This window comes from Astyanax mexicanus, chromosome 1, assembly GCF_023375975.1.
Source record: "Astyanax mexicanus isolate ESR-SI-001 chromosome 1, AstMex3_surface, whole genome shotgun sequence".
Classification (NCBI taxonomy): Eukaryota; Metazoa; Chordata; class Actinopteri; order Characiformes; family Acestrorhamphidae; genus Astyanax; species Astyanax mexicanus.
Genome location: NC_064408.1, coordinates 56,307,125 through 56,329,031, shown reverse-complemented (window position 1 = coordinate 56,329,031; position 21,907 = coordinate 56,307,125). Strand labels below are relative to the sequence as shown.

Below are 21,907 nucleotides of genomic sequence, written 5' to 3'. Positions count from 1 at the left end.
GCCAAAATCATCAATATTAAAACAATAAAAGGCTTGAACTACTTCAGTTGTGTGTAATGAACCTAAAATATATGAAAGTGTAATGTTTATCAGTACATTACAGAAAATAATGGACTTTATCACAATATGCACATTTTTTGAGAAGGACCATTATACTCGACAAGACTTTTCCTTCCAAACAGAGTAAAACTTTTCCAGCTAGGTTGAGCATCATTTCCGCTCTGAATTTCATACTAATCGCTGTAAGGTATGAGGTTGATCATTATGCCAACTAGCAAGCTTTTTCTGTTAGATTGTAAGGTTTTCTAAAGAGTCTGTTATCTAGTTCTTAAGAACTTGTTGGTCTGTAAATTGTATTATTGAATGTTACATAGAGAAGATAGGGGGTGTACATACAATTACCTCCAAAAGTATTGGAACAGGGAAGTCCATTATTTTTTTATTTTTTTTATTTTTATTAAACTATACAAACTTCTGGTAACTAAGGTCTTTGTTCAGAGGGAGGACATAACGATGTGTATATATGTACAAAATAAACCAAATCGAAAATAAAGATAATGGGGAAGAGATGAGAGAGAGAAAATAAGAGAGGGGAAAAAAACGCACAAACAAAAGAAGAAGTTGTACCCTTGAAAGAAAAAGAAAAAAGAAAGCTTCCTATATTTTTTCATTTTTCCATCCCTAACATAATAAAAAAACAAAATAACAAAAAATAAATAAATAAATAAAAATAGCTAAACGTCTTAAATGTTAAATGTGTTATGTGACTGTGTGCATGTGTGTGTGTATAGAAACATTCGGGTAGCGGTGATATATGGATGATATGGTTATAGATATATAATGGATGTGTGTAGGTTATCCGTTAAAGACTGATGGAGTCACTGATGTAGGAGGTTGTTTAATGCTGCCTAGGTTTTTATGTGTTCATGAAGCACATTATTTCTACTTTTAACTGAACACATTTGCGTTCTATTTTAAAAGACCAATATAAGACAAAAGATCAACATCTTCAGCTTTTATTTTCTGGTACTTACAGGTATATAAAGTACTGGAACATGTGACTGTCAGGTGTGTGTTGTTGCTGAGACCTGTCCTGATACATTGATTATTCGAACCTAGTCAGTCTACACACTATAGAGCATGCATTTTAAAGAGTAAACTGAATCTATCTGTCTGTCTGTCTGTCTTTTATACAACTATCCATCTGTTTATGTACAGTGGTATAAAAAAGTTTGGGCACCCCTGATAGTTTTCATGATTTTCCTTTATAAATCATTGGTTGTTGGCATCAGCAATTTCAGTTAAATATATCATATAGCAGAAGAACACAGTGATATTTAAAAAGTGAAATGAAGTTTATAGGATTTACAGAAAGTGTGCAATAATTAGGCAGGCAATAATTAATTTAGGCAGGTGCATAAATTTGGGCACCCCAACAGAAAAATGACTTCAATATTTAGTAGATGCTCTTTAGTCTCTAAACGCTTCCTACAGTTTCCAATGAGAGTCTGACCTCTGGTTGAAGGTATTTTGGATCATTCTTCTTAACAAAACATCTCCAGTTCAGTCAGGTTTGGAGGTTTTTTTTTTATACTCTTTATTTATTCACAATTTTGAGATACAAAACAACCTGACACAGTGTTCAAAAAAGGGAACAAATAATAAGGTGAGTGAGAAAGCTAAAAGGAAAAAGGGAGAGGGAAAAAACAAAACAAAAAAAAAGGACACATGAGGTCACAGAATAGCTGGGTTTGACAATTCCATATATTTACTTTAAATCAAAAGTCAATATGGGCTATCTTTCAGTTTGGTTAAGCACATCATCAGCATACATGCTTATTTTATACTCCTCTCCTCCCACTAATATACCTTTTTTACTTTTCTCTTGGCGTATGACTTGGCCAAAGGCTCGATAAAGATATTAAAGAGGCTAGGGCTAGCAGGGCAACCCTGTCTACATCCCCGTTGTAACATTATAGTATTAGAGAGGCTACCATTAATCTTTATTCTTGCTGTAGGGGAGGAGTACAGTACTTGAATGCAACGTATAAAATCTGCACTAAATCCAAATCTGTCCATTACGAGATAAAGGAAATCCCACCTGACCGAATCAAAAGCCTTCTCGGCATCTAGACTGAGGACAATGGAACTTATCTTCTCTTTATTAATTTGTTCAATAACATGCAAAGTTCTCCTTATATTATCTTGAGCCTGCCTGTCCTTTATGAATCCTGTTTGATCCTCGTCTATCAAGAAGGGCATTACAATTTCCATCCTCTTTGTCAGAATAGAGGCATAAATTTTATAATCTGCATTTAGGACGCTAATAGGTCTATACCCTGTGCAGTCTAACCGGTCCTTTCCCTCTTTTGCAATAACTGATATGTAAGCCTCTTTCCAAGAGGGAGGGAGAAAACCCTCTTTCATGATATAATTAAAACAGGATTCCAACACAGGAAGGAGGTGTTCCTTTATAGCTTTATACCACTCCGGAGGGTATCCATCTGTACCTGGTGATTTATTGTTATTCAGTCTTGCTATAGCCCTATCTATCTCTTCCTGTGTTATGGGTAAAATAAGTTTATCATTGTTTTCTTTGCCTACTGTAGGTAGGTCTAAAGAATTGAGAAATTCGGTGATTTCGTGTCTGTTAGTCTCATACGGCTGAGAGTATAAAGACTTATAGTATGCTTCAAAGGTTTTTTCTATATCATCCGGATTGTTAAGAATTTTATTTGTGGTGGGGTCCTTTATCCTATGGACAGCATTTTCTGCTTGTTGTTTTCTGAGCCTCCAGGCCAATAGTTTCGTTGCCCTGGGTCCTGCCTCGTAATACCGCTGTTTCATAAATCTAATATTCTTCTCTACTTCCTCACTTAATATTTTATCTATTTCCTGTTTCACAGCTCTGATTTGAGATATGATATGCTGACCCTTAGTTACAGTCTGCTGTTGTTCTAGCTCTCTCAATTTTTCTTGCAATGTCAGCAGGTTTAGATTTTTTACCTTTTTCCTCTGTGCTGCCCTAGCTATTATCTTTCCCCTGAGGACAGCTTTAGCTGCGTCCCATAATATACAGGGATTAACATCTCCTTTATCATTGTCCTGTAAATACGCCTGTAAATCAGATACCATAGATTCTTTAAACATTGGGTCATTTAATAGGCCAACATTTAACTTCCATAATGTATTACGCCGTCTACCATCCAAATGTACATTTAAGTAAACCCCTGAGTGGTCCGAGAGATCCCGCGAACCTATTTTACAATGCTTCAATCTATGTAAGTCCCTAGCAAACATTAAGAAATAGTCTATTCTTGAATGTAAGGCATATCGTGCAGAGTAGAAGGTGTATCCTGGATCTGATCCATGTATTGAACGCCAAACATCATTCAAACCTAGGTCTTTAATGACCTTATTTACATATTTTTCGACTGGGTTTCTCCTTCTCTCTTTATTTGTAGTATCTAATGCAGGATTAAGGAGCAGATTAAAGTCTCCTCCGCATATAAGGGTGCCATATGTTTCTAATGTTATGAGATTGAATACCTGTCTAAAAAAAGAGGTATGGTTCCCTGGGGGGGCATATATATTGAATAAAGTTATTTCTTTTTGGTCTATTTTTCCTTTTACTAAAACATATCTGCCCTCCTTATCTTTTGTTTCAGATAGCAGTTCAAACCTAACAGAGTTTGAAATAAGGATAACAACTCCCCTTTTCTTCCCATTTCTATATGATGAGAAAAATGCATTCCTATATCCCATTTTTCTTAGTTTGTCATGCTCGCCATCTGAGAGATGGGTTTCCTGCCAGAAGATTATATCTATCTTCTCCCTTTTTATTTTAGCTAACATTTTGCTGCGTTTGATTGGATTATTTAGCCCATAGGTTTGGAGGTTTTTGATCATGAACAGCTCGCTTTAAATCACATATATTTTTACTAAGTACATCACCAGTATAAAATCATCACAGCCAAATAAAGTATACATTTTTAAAAGAGATTGAAATACAGATTAAGTAGGTAAAAATATACGTATAAGCAGAAAATGAAGAAGTATTCTTGAATTATTTTGCAAATAGTTCAAGTACACTATTACCTGTTTTACCGAATGTGTAGGCGAGTCTGAAGCTGCCTCTTTACTGCACAGAGTTTGGTTGCAACATCCCTTGTAAAAAAAAAAAGTTGTGTATTTAAACATAATAATAGTGTACTTGAACTATATGTGCAATAATTCAAATATACTTCTTCTACTATACGTATATTTTTACCTACTTAATCTGTATTTCAGTCTACTTTGAAAAAGTATACTTTATTTGGCTGTGCTGATTTTATACTGGTGATGTACTTAGTAAAATATATGCTTAGTATTATTTTATAAAACTGTGCTTTTTATGATAAAACTATACTTTTTTTCTCTCATTAACTCTTTCTATTTCTCTCTCTACTTGTCTGCTTTTTTCTATTTCTCTCTACTTGTCTTGTTTTAATCGTCACTCACTCTCTTCTCTCTCTCTCTACGTCTCTACTTCTCTCTGTACTTCTCTTTTCTCTCTTCTCTCTCTAGTTCTCTCTCTCTGTTTTTTTCTCTCTCTGTTTTTTTTGTCTCTTTTTGTGGACATTGCTCTTTTATCCAGACTTATCTGCATTGCACAATTTAGCCACAATTTTTGGACTCTACACTGCTTTAATCAGTACTGTCAAATTTAAGAACTATTACTATTTACATATTTAAGGTAACAGTGAAATTTCGATTGCACTGGGTTTAAGATGGCCATTTATTTTAAGTTTTTAGTTTTTTTTTTGTACTTTTGCTTGTACAGTTTTATTTTAGCTTTTTATACACTTTTTCAACATTATTGGTGAGCTTTTTTCAAAGCCTACTTTTTTAGTTTCTTTTTATTATTACTAGGCACATTATATTTGTCAGGACTCTTGACTTAAATGATGATCAGATTAAATTTAATGACAAAAATATGCAGAAAACATGCATTCAAAAGGTTCACATCATTTTCTAGCTGCTGTATCTGTCTATCTATCTTTCATACTATTTTTGTCCATATATAAATGTCAGTCTAATCTATGACTTTTACTTTGCAAGCTCCAGTATTTCCTTTAGGAAATACATATCTGGTTTTAGGTGGTTTCTAGTTGCTGTCTGTTTCCTGCCTAATCATGCAGGTTTGCTGGCATTTTCCAGGGTCATCCTGAGTTGGACAGTCTACGCCACAATTACTACGCCTGGCTGATTGAGACCAATCAGAACGAAATGGCAGGGGAGGTGAAGGAAAAAGAGGGTGACTACACAGGGGCTATTAACCTGTACCTAAAGGCAGGGCTTCCAACTAAAGCTGCCTGGCTCATCATAAGCATGGATGAGGTCCTGACCAGCAACGATGTCATCAACCGCATTACTGTTGCCCTCATCAAAGGAGAGTTCTATGAAAGGGTAAATATATATGATATTTTGTTTCCATCTGTTTTTATATTGTTTTATAGCTAAACATCACATTGACTGTAGTAACATAAGACTGGAAGATGATAAATCATGAGCCTAACAACTGGAGTTACGCATAGGTCTCAGCCAGGATGTATTATTATTTGCTCAACTTACAACAACAACCACAATGACAATCTAATACTGGCTTGACAAGGATCCAGAAGTACAGCATAACACTATGTTCATGGTCTATTGCCTCAACTGCCAATTATTCAGACCCACAGAGAAATGTATCCAAGACTGACAATGTATTTAAACAACAAATAGATAACACTACTTATTCTGGGCTCAATAGCTTTAACAGTATAAAAAAACAACCATCCTCAGAACACTACTTAGGCACAATATGAGTACACAATCATTTATGCGTTAGGGTTGCATGAGCAGAACTCTGCAACAGCTACAGTCTGATACTGGCTGGACAAGGATCCAGAAGCACTATGTTCAGTAGCACTAGGTCCACTGCCTCAACTGCTCAGACCTTTAGACAAACGTATGTGACAAATTACCACAAGAACAGCGAGAACAAACAACATTCAGCCCATTACCATTATCTTTCGGCAGACTTTGCTACAAAAAGCCTAGCACCTTCTTTACTTACCAGGTTATATGGTTATATGTATACATGTAAGCTTATTTGTATTTGAAATTTGTAATTTTAATGTGTAACATAGAATAACAATATTATTATTTACACCACAGTCAAATTATAGCTAACTGTGCATTTAAGCAGCCATTATATATTGCTGAGTTGTAGTTGTCAAAGGTCTAATTTTTTTTCTGACCACAACAGGCGGGTGACCTTTTAAAAAAAATTAAGAATAATCAACGGGCCCTGGATTGTTACTGCAAGGGCAAAAGCTTCAGAAAAGGTGAGCTTGTATCTTGAACTTATTATTTTCCCAATGGCAAATTAGCTGGGATCATTATAACTCTTTCAGATGACATTGATAGAATATAACAAGAGATAAAATGTGTTTGTAATAGTATTTAAAAGCTTCTGCAGAGACTCTTTCCCCATTTCAAGTAAACTTTTTCGAAATGATGTTTCAGTTTTTGTGTATAGCATCTGTCTCTGTGAAAACAGTGTAAATGGAACGTTAAAGCCCAGAGAGTTGTTTGTGTAGAAGTGCAGCCAGATTTCTTTTAAACCATGCATTGCTTGGATATATTAGTAAGACCTTTTCAATGGGTAATCGTCCTTACAGCTGTGGAGCTGGCTCGTGTGGCCTTCCCTTCGGAAGTAGTAAACTTGGAGGAGGCCTGGGGTGACTACTTGGTTCAACAGAAACAAATGGATGCTGCTATCAACCATTACATAGAAGCTGGGTGAGGCTTAATAATAAATGGTATCATTTTAATCAGTGTTTTACCTGCACTGACACACATATTGAGTGAGATGAGTACATGTTAGAGGCTTTATTAGATGTCAGTACACGCCTCACATTTTTGCAAATGTTTTATTATATCTTTTCATATAACACTTTTGATACAATACAGTCAGTGTACAGCTTGTATAACAGTGTTGATTTGCTGTGTCTTTAAAATGTCAATAATATCTGAACCACTGGCAACAAGATGTGTACACCCCTAAATAAAATGACAAATTGTACACAAAGCATCAATATGTTGTGTGGCCACCATTATTTTCCAACACTCCCTTAACTCTCTTGGTCATGGAGTCCACTAGAGCTTCACAGGTTGCCACTGGATTTACACTGAATACATTGGACCAAACTGTCATATATTCAGTATTGTCCCATGAAAAGATGTATTAAAAATATTTACTTACATTGTGAGATATTGTAATCATAAACAGGACTTTTGGGAGATCGATCAAAAAAGCATGCCTAAATCCTCTCAGATCCGTGTCCAATATTCTTTCTTTTTTGATTTCTTATTTAATCCTTTTTTCTATGATTAAGGTGCTCTTTTAAAGCAGTAGAATCGGCCATAGGAGCCCGGCAGTGGAAAAAAGCACTTCATATCGTGGAGCTGCAGGAGGACAGCTCTTCATCCAAGTATTACCTAAAGATTGCCCAGCACTACGCCTCCATACAGGAGTTTGAGGTAGGAGAGCCCTTGTATCAAAATTCTGATAAAGAATAGCAAATAACTCTGTTCCATTTGTTTTCTTTCTTGGACAGTTTGTAGCCTGAACTCTTTAAGAACCTTTTTCTTCACACCATTTAAATTGGGCATACACCAATAAAAGGCAGTATTCCATTTACCAAATTAGATGCAATACACAAAAAAAGCATTTAATGGTTGAGTAGCTGCACATTTGAAAAGCTCAGCTTGTGAAATACCTACAACAAATAAACTGTATTAGCTGACCTTCATTCAAAGACAGCAAGCAGGGACGGCTGCTGGCAAAAACCCTCTATGCGATTGTTTAGGGCCACAACTGCAAGAGGGGCCCACACCATGATGTGTCTGATTTGCTTTTGGTCCCTCTCTTTATTTCAACATATACTAGAATCTTAGTAACATATCATTTTAAACAGTTGAAAAAATACTAATTAGGTAAGGTAGTTGGTGACTTTCCTCCAAGCTTAATCATGGTGACATTGCAGCGGTGGGTAACATGTCAATCTTAATTTTTAGCTTGCTATTGACCTTTTTGCAAAGTCCCTGCATCATCATATTCCTCTCTGAATATTTCAAATGTTCTATTGCACAAGTAAGACACAGGTTTAATATGCATTTACAATATGTTATTCTTTAAGTAAAGAAATTGAAGTATTGAAATGGCTGTTTAGTCACAACTCCCTTTGTTCTCCAGTTAATGAATAAAACATTCCACATTTCAATGTGCATTAATGTTATCGCACATTAAAAAAATATTCAAAAGGTATATACTGTTCTGGAAGTATTTTTGCACCTCTTATATATGTATTTTTGTGCAGCATTTTATAGAGTTTAATCACTTGTCCCATGTAAATAATGCCACATTCAGGACGGGTTCTGGGCTCATCTGGGGGACGAGGGAAACCTTTTCCAAATTGTAGATGGACTGTGTTATTTGCATGCATCTCTTTTCTGAGTGAATAATTGTGAAAGCTTTGTTTGCAATTGCTTTTTTTTTAATGCACTCATACTGTGAGAAACAGCAGCAGGCGCTCTTCTGATAGTGCTAAAGTGCTGTTCTCATATTAAAAGATTTTTTTTCAAATTATGGCAGACAAGTTTTACAAAGCAGAACATTTGTTTATGATTATCTCTGAACGGACAGAAATACGATCAACGCTTCTGTATTAACCAATACAGAAGTGTGAAATGGGTAATTTTGTGTTTATTTGATGTTGCCTTTATTTATAGACCTTGTTATATGCAAAATAATTTATTTTATAGTGTTAATATGTTGACTTTATGTTGTATTATTTTGAATATTTTTCAATTGTTAATTGGCTTAGTTTCTTAAAATTTTATATATTTTGTTATAATTATGCAAAGTTAAAAAAATAAGATATTTGTTGTAAATTTATGTGCATGTGTGTTTGCTTTTAATTACATTACATTACATTTAGCTGACGCTCTTATCCAGAGCGACTTACAAAGTAATTACAATGCAGTGTTAGGAGTCTTGCCCAAGGACTATTATTGGTGTAGCACAGCATAGTTACCCACACCTGGAATTGAACCCCAGTCTCCCACATGGTAGCTTACTGGCAGGCGGTGGTGGTATCCACTGCACCACACCAAGTTAGGAGCAGTGCGTGTGATTTGGTGGTTGTTTTGGGATCACACACAAAATCGTGCTTAAGTATTGTTTTGTAGCAAGTACTTTTCCCCTTAATTAATATGGGCTCAGATATTTTAGATAATACAGCCAACATACGCACACGCAAACCTATATACATAAAAAGACACAGCTAAACCTACACATGTAGTGGAAAAACTAGCTATTAAGAAACATATTTAACTGTCTATGTCTAGGTTATATCCAAAACAACTTTATTTATATAGCATTTTAACACTTAAAAAAAGACAAAGTGCTTTACATAAAATAAAGTAAATAGTGATATCAGTGTGAGATATAAAATAAAAACAAAAATCAAAAACAAACAGCAATCTAGGGGCTGCTATTGCGAAGGCATGGTTCCCTCTAAGCTTATATTTAGTTTAAGGGACATTCAGGAGCAGTTGATCAGCTGACTTAAGGGAGTAAATGGGCATGTAGGTGTGTAGCAGCCCCGAAAGCAAGGACTGGGTAAGACCATGTGTGGATTAAAAAATAAATAAAATAATTTTAAAATGAACCCTAAAATATATGGGCAGCCAGTAAAATTAAGCTAAAATGGGGGAAATGTGCTTATATTTAGTCACAACTGAGTGCACTTTTAGTTTTTTTTGTGTGTGAGTGTGTTTGAGGTCTGTAACAGCGGGGATCATGTTGGCAGACATGGTGCTAAACTCGCAGGTTACTGGCTCATGAACAGCGAGCGTTTTCCTGAGCAGCCCCCACTGATTTGCTGTTAGTGTGGCCAGCAGATCACGGTCAGCTGCGTAAGCAAACAGCGTAAGCCACAGTACAGTGGTGCCTGTGAGTTAGCACTAAGTAGGTAGATTGTAACTTGGTTCTAAAGGTTCATGTAGTCAGTGAAAACACACATTATCAAGGATTGATAAGGGCTGGTCATCCAAAACGACACTCTTTGGTTTATCTTTTACACTGTCAGGAAGGTATTTGTCATGTCTGTAGAATGCATCTTCTGAGTACTGCTGCTGACCTGTGTTAGCCAGAGTGTTTGTCACTGTGTTCGTTGGCAAGATTTCACTTTAAATGCTAGTTTTAAAGTCTCTGCTGGTAATTTCTCCCCTCAATATACTGCTGTTACTGGTATTTTGCTGCTGTTGGTTTAGGCAATAAATAATCCCACACATCATACATGCTGCTGTCTTCAGCAAGGTGTTGTCTGGAGACATGGATGCTAGTCATTAACTGCTTTGCAGTACCGGCACTCTGTATAGCTTATTTCTTTGTTTAGCTTATGGTTTATGCTTACATGAATGCTACAAACTTTACATACAGCGTTGCTCTTCTAAGCATTTGCATCAGTTTAGAAGTGTAAACTGTTCAGTTTTATTTTCTTCAGCTCAATCACAGAATTTCCAGATTTTCTGTGGGCTTATCACAAATATATATATGTATATATCTTTTTATTTATTTCTAATTTTTCCCATTTTCTCCCCAATTTTGCACAGCCAACCCACTCATTAGGACTCCCCCCTATCCCCCCCTATCACTAGTAATGCTCCAACACACCAGGAGGGTGAAGACTAACATATGCTTTATCCGATACATGTGAAGTCAGCAACCGCTTCTTTTCGAGCTGCTGCTGATGCAGCATTGCCGAGCAGCATCACAGCACACTCTGAGGAAAGCACAGCGACTTGGTCCCGATATATCAGCTCACAGAAGCCCTTTAGTGATTTTAGAGCCATCTACCCACCCAGAGAGAGCAGGGCCAATTTTGCTCCCTCTAAAAGCCGGCAGCTTGATGGCAAAGCTGCATAAGCGGGGGTTCGAACCTGCATCCTCCCGCTCATAGTGGCAGCGCTTTAGACCGTTTAGACCATCAATATTTAAAATAAATTATTCCAATGGGCATGGACAACTCATCCAGAAGGTCACAAAAGTACCAACATCATACTGCATGTAAAACATGGTGGTGGTTTTTGTAATTCAGATATGCTCACTTTTGTCATACACTGTACAGTAAAACATTACCATATAAAACCAATATAATAATACAAGGTTAAGGTTTGCATATACAGGTCAAGTCAAATGCATGTGGTTCCTAAAGCTGTCCTATAGGCTTTTCACTTTCCTCTCGCCATTAAGTCTCCCCAGCATGACCTCATATAATGCAATTTAATCATTTTATCACTCAAGTTTGTACTCTGTGTGGCTGTTATTAATCCAACTTTTATCAAATTAGGCACACTCATTGTTACTTATTGATTTCTGTTCGATCTCCAAGAAAGCAGAAGCAAGGTTTGTTATGGTAATGTAAGTCCCAGCCATTCTCCCATTACTTCGACGATACTATCCAAAAAGGGGTATGTTGCTGGGCGTTCCCATATCATATGAAAACACTGTACCAATCTATGTATGGCATTTCCAACATAAATCATCAACAGGACCTATTTTGAAAAGTCTGGATGGAGTCCAATAGTACCTATGCAAAATCTTTTACTAAATAGATTTCCCTTTAACCTCTCTAATGTCTCTGCCTACTCTAGACAGAATTCCCTCCCATGCATCATCATGAAGTCTTTCTGACATATTATTATAAGATTCACGCATGTGTTGCTATTTAACTGATTAATTATCCTATAAAATGTTGATGCTTTATGTGACTCATATTGCATACTGAAATATTCCGTTAAAGGATTGCTATCTTTATTGCAAAATTTTTGTTTGATACAGTGCCTAATTTGTAAATATTTCCCAAAACCGCCACTGGCTCAACAAAATCATACTTCTTTACAATATCAGTGTATAACATAAATGCCCCTTTTTCATAAAGGTCACTTAAAGTATTTATCCCTTTAGATTGCCATCATTTCCAGTAGACTGTTTGTTTACCAAAATGAATTTCAGGATTTTGCCAAAGTGAGGCATTTGCTTGCTTGAAACGTGATAGTTTAAGTACTTTATGTATTTTCGTCCAAACATGTCTTGGGACATGGGATAGTATAGGATTTGAGGTTTTCTCTGTACATTGTGAGAGGATGTCCAAGCTAATTTGGCCATTTTGAATGACAGATTATACATTCTCTTTCTATTCCATCATTATTTAATGATTGTCATATTCATTAACCATAGATACAGGGATATTCAAAGGTATTATCATAGAAACATAATTAAACTGGGTCACAAATACCATTTTAATAACATTTACATTACCCCAGAGAGACAACTGCAGTTTCTGCCATTTATCCAAGTTAATTTTTATCTTGTATAGCTGGGCCTCATAGTTTAACACTGTTATTAGTTCCTTCTAAATTTTATTCCCAGGTACTTTATTCTAACTGGGACCCATTTAAAGCCGAAGCAGATTATACTGGGAAAAGCTATATTGGCATTGCTTTGGGGTGAAAGGGGACCGCCTCACCTCATCTCTTTTGATATCCTAAAGAATCAAGAAACTGCTTTAGGGTTCTTATATTATAATCTAACCCATGTTATGAGACTAGAGCCAAACCCAAAATGTGAAAGGGCAAAATGCGAAAGGGCATCAAGAAAAATGGTTACCACTGAAGCATGTGATCATTTGAGGAAGTCTACCACATTAGTTGTAATAATCTTCTCATATTATTGACTGAGGATCTGCCTTGTATAAAGCGTACTTGATCACGATTTACTGTGCTGGGCAAAACTTCCTCCAAGCCAGAAGCTACTATTTTAATTATTATTTTACAATCAACATTAATGGGTCTAAAACTAGAAGGATCTGTCACATCTCTAGCTTTTTTGTTGTGGGTAGAGAGCCATATTCAAATGCTTCTGTTAGTATAGGGCATATTATATCTATGTATTTTTTATAGTATTTGATTGAAAAGCTGTCCACACCTAGTAATGTTCCTACTTTCATAGAGCTCAGAACTTCCTCCTCAGTAACTGGCAAATCTAAGTAGGCAACTAACTATGGAGTCATTTTTTGAAAAACTGATTTAGTTTCTCTGGGTTAGAATTAGATGATTTATATAGTTTTGCATAAAATATTTAGAAGACAGAATTTTTTTTTTTGATGATTAGTCATGTCCCCATTCTTTATAACCGGAATAATGTTACCTGTATCCTGTTGCTTTAATTGCCAGGCAAGGATTTTCCCACCCTTTTCCCCTCCCTCATAGAAACTACTTTTCCAAAAAGTGCATACTCTACTTTCCTATTATATATGTCATGCGGGTTATATTTATGTTTACAGATATCTTGATACAAGTGGTCTGAGTAATGTCTCTGAGTAAAGTCCTTTTCTAACATTGCAATTTCTGTTTCCAATTTATTTAGCTAAATCAAGTTCTTTTTTCTTTTACAGTGGCCTGCACTTTGAACTTTTTTCACATTTTGTCACTTTACAACCACAAACTTAAATGTATTTTATGGAAATTTTAAGTGATGAACAAAGTAGCACATAATTGTGAAATGAAATTAAAATGATCCATTGTTTTCAAAATTTTATAAAATAAAAATCTTAAAAGTGTGATGTGCAAAAGTATTTAGCCCTCTTTACTCTAAAATCCCTAAATAAAATCCAGTGCAGTCAATTGCCTTCAGAAAGTCACTAAATAAGAAATTAGAGTGTGGCTGTGTGTAATTTAGTCTCATTATAAATAAAGCTGTTGTGTATTAACCTCAGTGGTTTTTTAGAGAACACTAGTGAACAAACAGCATCATGAAGACCAAGAAACTCACCAGACAGATCAAAGTTAAAGTTGTGGAGATGTTTAAAGCAGGGTTAGGTTATAAAAACATATCCCACACTTTAGGCATCACAATGAGCACTGTTCAGTCAATCATCCAAAAATAGAAAAAGTATTCAAACCTGCAAACCTACCATGGCCTTCAACATAAACTGACAGGTCGAGCAAGAAGAGCACTGATTAGAGAAGCAGCCAAGAGGCCCATGGACAACTGTAAGTCGTGCACTCCACAAATCTGTCCTTTACGGAAGAGTGTCAAGAAGAAAGCCACTGTTAAAAGAAAGACATAAGAAGTGCTGTTTGTTCACCAAACATGTGATAGAAGGTTCTGTGGTCAGATGAGGCCAAAGTTGAACTTGGCCTAAATACAAAGTGCTTTCTGTGGCTAAAAAGTAACACTGCACATCACTCTTAACACACCATCCCCAAGGTGGTGGCGGCATCATGCTGTGGGGAGGCTTTTCTTCAGCAGGGACAGGGAGGAGATTCAAGGCAATGACTCTAAACATACAGCCAGAGCTACAGTGGATTGGTCAGATTAAAGAATATTCCTGTGTTAGAACGACCCAGTCAAAGTCCTGACCTAAATACCATTGAACTTCTGTGGCAAAACATTAAAACTGCTGTTCACAGACGCTCTCCATCCAACCTGGCTGAGCTTAAGCTGTTTTATAAAGAAGAATGAGCAAAAATCTTAGTCTCTAAATGCGCAAAGATGGTAGAGACAAACCCCAAAAGACTTGCAGCTGTAATTGTAGTGAAAGTTGGCTCTATAAAGTATTGATATAGAGGGCTGAATACTTTTGCACATCACACAAAATGTGAAAAATTTCAAGGGGTATGAATACTTTTGCAAGCCACTGCAGATGTTTGAGCAATTAATATCCTTCTGATATATGCATTGAAGGCTTCCCACACAGAGTTTCTTTTCTGTGGTCCCTAAATTGATTTTAAAAAAAGAAAGTCAGCTCCCAGGCCAATAAATCACTAAATGTTTCATCCTGTAATAATGTGGTATTCATTCGCCACCTCCCTCTTTGCCCCTTTTCTAAATCCACATCCAGTTCTACTGATGCGTGGTCTGACTATAAAATTGAAGCAATCGTTTTATCAACTACCTGTTTAGAGCTTGATGTTATCTTTATCCCTGAATATGTTTTGTGACAATGAGAAAAAAAATTTGTTAATCGCCATATATCCACTAGTCAGGTTTCCTCTATTAAGGCATGAATTGCTGCCCTATCCCGGGGCATTAGATCACCCCTGAACAAGCATTTATCAATAGTGGCATCGATTACTTGGTTAAAATCAACCACTAATATAATCTGTCCCCCTTGTTACCCAAGATCTTGTTAACTTCGTTAATAAAATCCTATTTGGAACATGTATGTTGCACAGAATCACTTTGATTCCATTTGTTAGAAATTCAGGCATCAGGAATTAAGAGTTAGATTCAGCAGTCAGGAGACAGCTTGAGAGATGACTTAAGTTTATTCTCGTGCAGACAGAAAATCTACACGGGCACAGGCTTAGTTGGTCGTTGCTCCCTCTCTGTATGTCAGTCAGATAGTCTTACACAGACAAGTCAGTCAAAGACATTTCAGCAGGACTTTACATACAGTAGAAACTGATTTGAACACAGCAGGGGATAAAGGGTAAGGGTTTATGGAGTATGTGTGGGGTGTCATCATTTGGGGTGTCTCTATCAACTTATGTTAAAACAAAGGAGACGTATGTGAGAGATAAGGGTGAGGACAAAAGGTTAGGAGTGTATAGGGGAATAGCGGGTGTTAAGGAGTGAGACAGTTTAGAACCTAAGGAAAGCAGTATTTGCTATTCACAGAATCTCTCAATGTTAAACTTAATAAAAGTACAATTTGTTGTTGACTGAATCTCTCATTGCTCCCTCTGATTCTCCCAACATGAAGAATCACAAAACTATGTACAATAAATTCTCATATGTATAAACAATTAAAGGGGCTGTAACTATGCAACTGTGATTGTACCATAAATGTCAGAAAAGTTAAAGTGAAGTATTGGAGCTGTTTATGGCTGTTACTTGGTCCCAAAAATGTTCCTGAAGGAAAAAAAGAAGAAAGTTCCAGTAGTTGTCCATGGTTTTCCAAGAGGCTTGCTTCCATGTGGTGATGACATCACAACTTCAGCTTGTGAGCAGCCACAGTGTGTGGGTGTGTGTGTGGATGTGTGTGTATGTCCATGGCGATTGCTTCAACGTCGGTGAAAGGCAGGTCATCTGGGAAGTCCACTTTGAACCACAGATGTCTCTTCAACTGTTGAGGCTTGCATCAGACACGTCACAAATTGTTCTCGCCATGCTGGATTGGCTGGAGTACTGGCTCCAACAGATCTGTAACAGAGAAAACACTGAGCAGTAAATTGTTCATTGATGTTGATTATGTATTTTATTATTTTTTTGTAGGTTATCTGCTTATCCCCACTATCTGTGCCTCAGAAGAGGCTGCTATGATGATACACAGTGTGTTGAAATGTCTTCACCTGCTGGGGTAGCCCACATGGCATGAAAAACATAGTTCTTCCCAGAGGCTCTGTGCATTATCCACATCTTCTCTTACTGTCCCCTAGATCTCAATTCTGGGGTACAAGCAGAAACTAACAAAACTCAATGAGACATTCTACTCTGAGTAGATTGATTTCCTCACCATGACCCATTGACCAGAAATAACAAGACATTTGCTCTAATCTCGTTAGTTGTCTGAGTGTTCATCTCACCACAGGTGAGAAAATTATTTGAATTACCCTACTGTGACCAAATTGTTTTGGTAAAGCTATGTTAGCTTCCCCCTTTGATCCAGAAACCATCTGGATCTCTTTTAAGACATCAGTTCAGCCATATTCAGAGTTCCACTGATCAGGAACTCAAACTACAGGTTGTAACTGAATAGTATAAAACTTAAATTGATCGTATAGTGGTTTATTCAATGTATAACAATTTTAAATTGATCATATAGTCTTTTAACTTTTTTTTTCTTGCATAAAAAACAATGCAAGACCTACAGTATCATAGATCTTTAAATGTGCCTGGCACATTTACAAATGTTGTACACCAGCACAGCATAACTAAATCAGGACTGACCTCAAGTCCCTTGCTAGAATAAAACAAAAACAGTTCAAAAAGTGCACTCAAATCTCAATAAGGAGTTGTTAACATGCTACTAAGCTTATGATGAGCTTAACCTGATAGGTAAATTTAGCGTGTTCATAAGACACTTAAGATTCTACTTTGTGATTTGAAACCATTGAAATCCAGTTCTTAGAAATTGTAGATATCCGTGTGACTCCCTGTAGAGCACTGAATATCAAAGCCAACTGCCCTGTGACACCCTGTAAAATCTTGATCATCTGTTCCTGTGAGAGCCGGCCAAAAGAATTTCCCATTGTGCTGCCTCTAGAACTGGCATCCATTTTTGCGTCTATCTGCCTGCTTTTTACGACAAGCTCGAGAAAAGTGACCAATTCTATGGCAGTAGTGGCACTCTTTTTTTCTGATTAGAGAATGTTTGATTTGAACCCAAGTTTGATCCATTTCTCTTGAGAGGATGTCTATGGATGCAGGAACATAGTTTGGTTCAAGATCCACATCCAAATGATCCAGTTCATTCTTAAGATCAACCCATTTAGTTTTCCCCCAGTTTGGAACAGCAGTCACCAGAGCTTGTCTAAGATCTGTTTAAAGTGACTCAACCAGCTGTCTAAAATGGGGACCATCAGTTGTATTGTTGAGGTTATCAGCATTGTAGAAGCTAATACCAGAATGATGCAGAAAAACTCTTTCAAACCTCTCACAGAAGTCTGCTGCAGACTCTCCCTTTCTGTGTCTTCAGTTGGTAATCTGCCCCCAATCAGTTGTTTCACGGCATTTACATTTAATCCAGTCATCAAAAGCTTCCCACCCTTTGTCAAGGTTCTGGCCTTTGTCACCCAAAGCATTCAACACCTTTTTAGCAAGTTGTCTACCATCTTTGCTGAAGTCGAGCCCCATTTCCCTTGGAGATTTAAACTCTTTGGATATTGTGTCCAAAGTTGCTGCATCTAAAGGAATGTGCCCAATTTCTACTCTAGATTCACCACCTGCATTTCTCCTATTAAGTACCTCAGAGGATACAACAGTTACAGGTCTCATTTTAACACAGATTGGAAAGTGTGTTTTACCAGTAGCATGGCCAGAATCTTTATCTGATGACAGATTCTGACCCATCAGAGAGGTCACTCTCAGACAATTCAGGATTCAGGATGTTAAGCTTTTAGCAGTAACAAACAAACATCTCTCAGTTCAGAGAGGATAACAGTTACTAATGTTAAGCTTCTAGTACTGCTGGATGATGTGGCCAAAATTTATATCAAAATATATTCCTTAATTTCGGTCGATACAATATAATTTCGATATCTATATAAAAACTTTGAAGGCCTTAGAAAAACTGCTAAGAATCCCTGCAATGAAAATCTGTACACTGCTATCTGAAATTTTAATTTAAGTCTTTAAAGCCTCCTCTCACAAAAACTGTATAATACTTTAGAAATAAAAAATGGTCAGAATAAATCAATGCTCACTTTTATTAGCATGTAGCAAAATAAAAACGACATCTCTGTCAAACACAAACCTATAACCTATATAGATATTACCAATATAAATAACTTTACATTACAAGAGAGGCAGAGCTTCTTATTCTTTTGTAAACAAATTTAACAAATAAAAAAAAAGTGCTTCAACCAGGATAGGGAAAACAAAAAGCCTTTATATACATAAAGGGAACATGATATCCCCATCAAATAAACAAACCTCAAACAAATATCAACTATAAATAACTTCATGAGGAGATTTTAGGTGCGGAGCGCGGCTGAGATCCGCTCGGTTAGGGTCGGTTTTGCTTAATCACAGGAGATTCTAGGTGCAGAGCGGAGCGCGGCTGAGATCCGCTCGGTTAGTGTCCGTTTCGCTTCATCGCAGGACATTTTAGATGCGATGCAGAGCAGACCGGAGCCGACCCAGGCCTAGCCTAGCCTAGCCGGCTACGTGCCTGTATGATTACGTCATCCCGCACTGACGTAGCCCGGCTAAGGAGGCTGATTGCGTCGCTAAAAAACGGCTGTCTGTGAGAGACTCTGTAAATAATACATATAGATATGCCACAAAAATGATATCACCATTATTGAAACATTTCTTATCGCGATAAAAACCGTTATTGAAATATTGTCCTGGCCTAGCTTCTAGAAGTAACAAACAAACATCTCTCAGTTCAGAGAGGAAAAGTTACTAACTCCTATTTTATCCAGCCAAAACATCTCTTCAGTTCGAAATGACGTTTACTCACCAAGTAGGTTTCAGTATGCCATCCGGGTCACGGCACCAAGTTGTTAGAAATTCAAAATTAATGCTTTATCTAGAGCAGAGTTTGAAGGTTCAATAAGCAGGGTAAAAGCGCAGTTTTGATCAAAATATTGCAATGCACACAACATTATGGGTAACATACCAGAGTTTAAAAAAGGACAAATTGTTGGTGCACGTCTTGCTGGCGGATCTGTGACCAAGAGAGCAAGTCTTTGTAATGTATCAAGAGCCACGGTATCCAGGGTAATGTCAGCATACCACCAAAAAGGACCAACCACATCCAACAGGATTAACTGATTCAAAGTGCACCTCAACTCTCCTGTTTCCACCAGAACTGTCCGTCGAGACAATAAATTATTGTGGTCTAAAACCAGGTGTTTCAGTTTCTTTGTCCAACCCATTAATTATAGTATTATATATTAGATTATAAAAAATATAATATTTTTATATTGTATTATTTTTAAATATTTATTATTATATATATATTTCTTGACACTTGAGCTATTTCCTGCTGTATGTGTTTATAGTCTATAGAAACTCTTACATTTTAGACCCTAACTCTATTTACCTTTTTTTAAATGTTTTTGTTTAAAGTGTTTTTTTTATAACAGCTTTACTTTCATTCCATCTACAGGTAGCAGAGCACCTGTTTGTAAAAGGAGGCCATATCAAAGAAGCTATTGACATGTACACTCAGTCGGGAAGATGGGAGGAAGCACACAAGGCAAGAACTTTTTTTCTGGAGAACTTAACTATACACAGAGGTCACAACACAGCTGTCTTTGAATGGCAGAACCACAGAACACAGTTGTTTGTTGGTAAAGTTGCTTTATTCTTTTTAGTTTGCCAAATCAAAACCTACTCCCTAAAGCCTACATGTGAAAATCTAGGTCACTATGGAAAAGCATTTGACAAGGTAGTGAAAGAGTTCCTACACCTTGTTATTTGTGCAACAGCGTATTGTGTTTCAGCAGTCTTCAGCAGCCAAGTTATACATGGATATGCACACCAAATAATGCATGAGTATTCCATGTTCACTAGGGTACATAGTTACACTACATATTATGGTGCATTTGGTGATTTATATGTGCTATTTAGTGAATAGGGCATGGTTTCTGACAGCTTAAGGTTCTCAATCACCATTACTGTGAAATAAACTGTAAAGCGCTGTTTCTTTTAAAATCCTGTGTTTTGACCTAGCTTGCCATGAAATGCATGACCCAGGAAGAAGTATCTTCTCTCTACATACGCCGGGCTTATGAGTTAGAGCAGGCCGGGAAGTACAAAGAGGCTGAAAGGTATGCACCCATACATGACACTACTAGTCTAAGTTAAAATTACTTTACATTATATACATTATTCAGTGAAGTTTAGTCTTCAAATTATAAAAAAAAACTTTTTATATCTCATTTACATGTGACAATCTTTACTGAACATAGCTTTTTTGTACTAAACTTTACTTTTATTATACTATTATTATACTTGACCAAGATTAAACCTCATCATTTTAACTCTTGGCACACAGTGGGTGTGTAACATTTAGTGGATAAAACAAAATAATGAATAACTCTAATACACTTTACAAATTGTGACAAAGCAACTTGTAACGTTCTTCGTTAAAATGAGACACTGTTAAATGTAAGGGAGGAAAACCAACTTAATTGCCCTGGAGAAATAGAGAAAGAGTCTAAGACTGCATACAAAAACTGTATTGTAGCCAACAGCAAATTATATATTTACAAATTCAATCAGTAAGGACAAAAGAGGAAAAAAAACAATAGCAGCATTAACAAAAGCACCTTTACAGACCTGTATTGGTCATGTCATCCCAGTCCCCATTAGAATTTCCCATAAAGTTCAATGTTTCCAGGTATAAAGCTTTAACATGGATGTAGCTCACCAATAGTCCTTTGCTTGCATCTTAGTCAAAGTACTTTAGTCCACCCAGTTATTTCCAATAATGATAACAGAATCCACAGGGAAGGTCTTCTTTGAGTCCGTGATACACCAGAAAGCTTGGACAACACATAAATTCACTTATGGAGCAAGAAATCCTAAGATAGCTCAATAAAGGGGTCAATTGAAGAAACAAAGGCAGCAAACATGACAAAGCAATATATATGTATTATTTTTTATTTTATTTTTATTATTTTTTTTTTTTTGCAGATTTTTTTATTTAGCAGATTTTTTTTCATGCTCTTTAGGTTGTTTATCACAGTCAGTGAGCCTGATTTGGCGATCACTATGTACAAGAAGAACAAGATGTATGACGACACAATCCGTCTGGTTGCCAGATACCACGAAGACCTGCTGCTAGAAACTCACATTCATTTAGCTAAGGTGAGATAACAAATACCCTTACATATTGTGTTCAACAACTGTACTGATAATTTCTGCTCTGATAATTTGTATAGAGTTTCAACATTAGTCAAAACAGCTCCTCTACACAACACTGTACTGTACACAGGAACTGGAGATTGAAGGACGATTTCAGGAAGCTGAGTATCACTACATTGAGGGCCAGGACTGGAAAGCTGCAGTCAACATGTATGGCACTAATGACATGTGGGAGGAAGCCCATAGGGTATGCAGAACAAAATGGCA

General features: G+C 36.6%; 1 protein-coding gene across 1 annotated transcript in view; it reads left to right on the top strand.

Moving 5' to 3' along the window:
* Positions 1–21,907, top strand: part of ift172 (intraflagellar transport 172) — an 88,450-nt gene that overhangs the window by 20,706 nt on the left and 45,837 nt on the right. The window contains exons 22-29 of the mRNA XM_022662765.2: positions 5,200–5,448; positions 6,293–6,371; positions 6,708–6,828; positions 7,425–7,569; positions 19,938–20,027; positions 20,504–20,601; positions 21,508–21,643; positions 21,771–21,887. Of these exons, the coding sequence (XP_022518486.2) occupies positions 5,200–5,448; positions 6,293–6,371; positions 6,708–6,828; positions 7,425–7,569; positions 19,938–20,027; positions 20,504–20,601; positions 21,508–21,643; positions 21,771–21,887 (1,035 nt within the window). The remainder of the gene's footprint in view (positions 1–5,199; positions 5,449–6,292; positions 6,372–6,707; positions 6,829–7,424; positions 7,570–19,937; positions 20,028–20,503; positions 20,602–21,507; positions 21,644–21,770; positions 21,888–21,907) is intronic.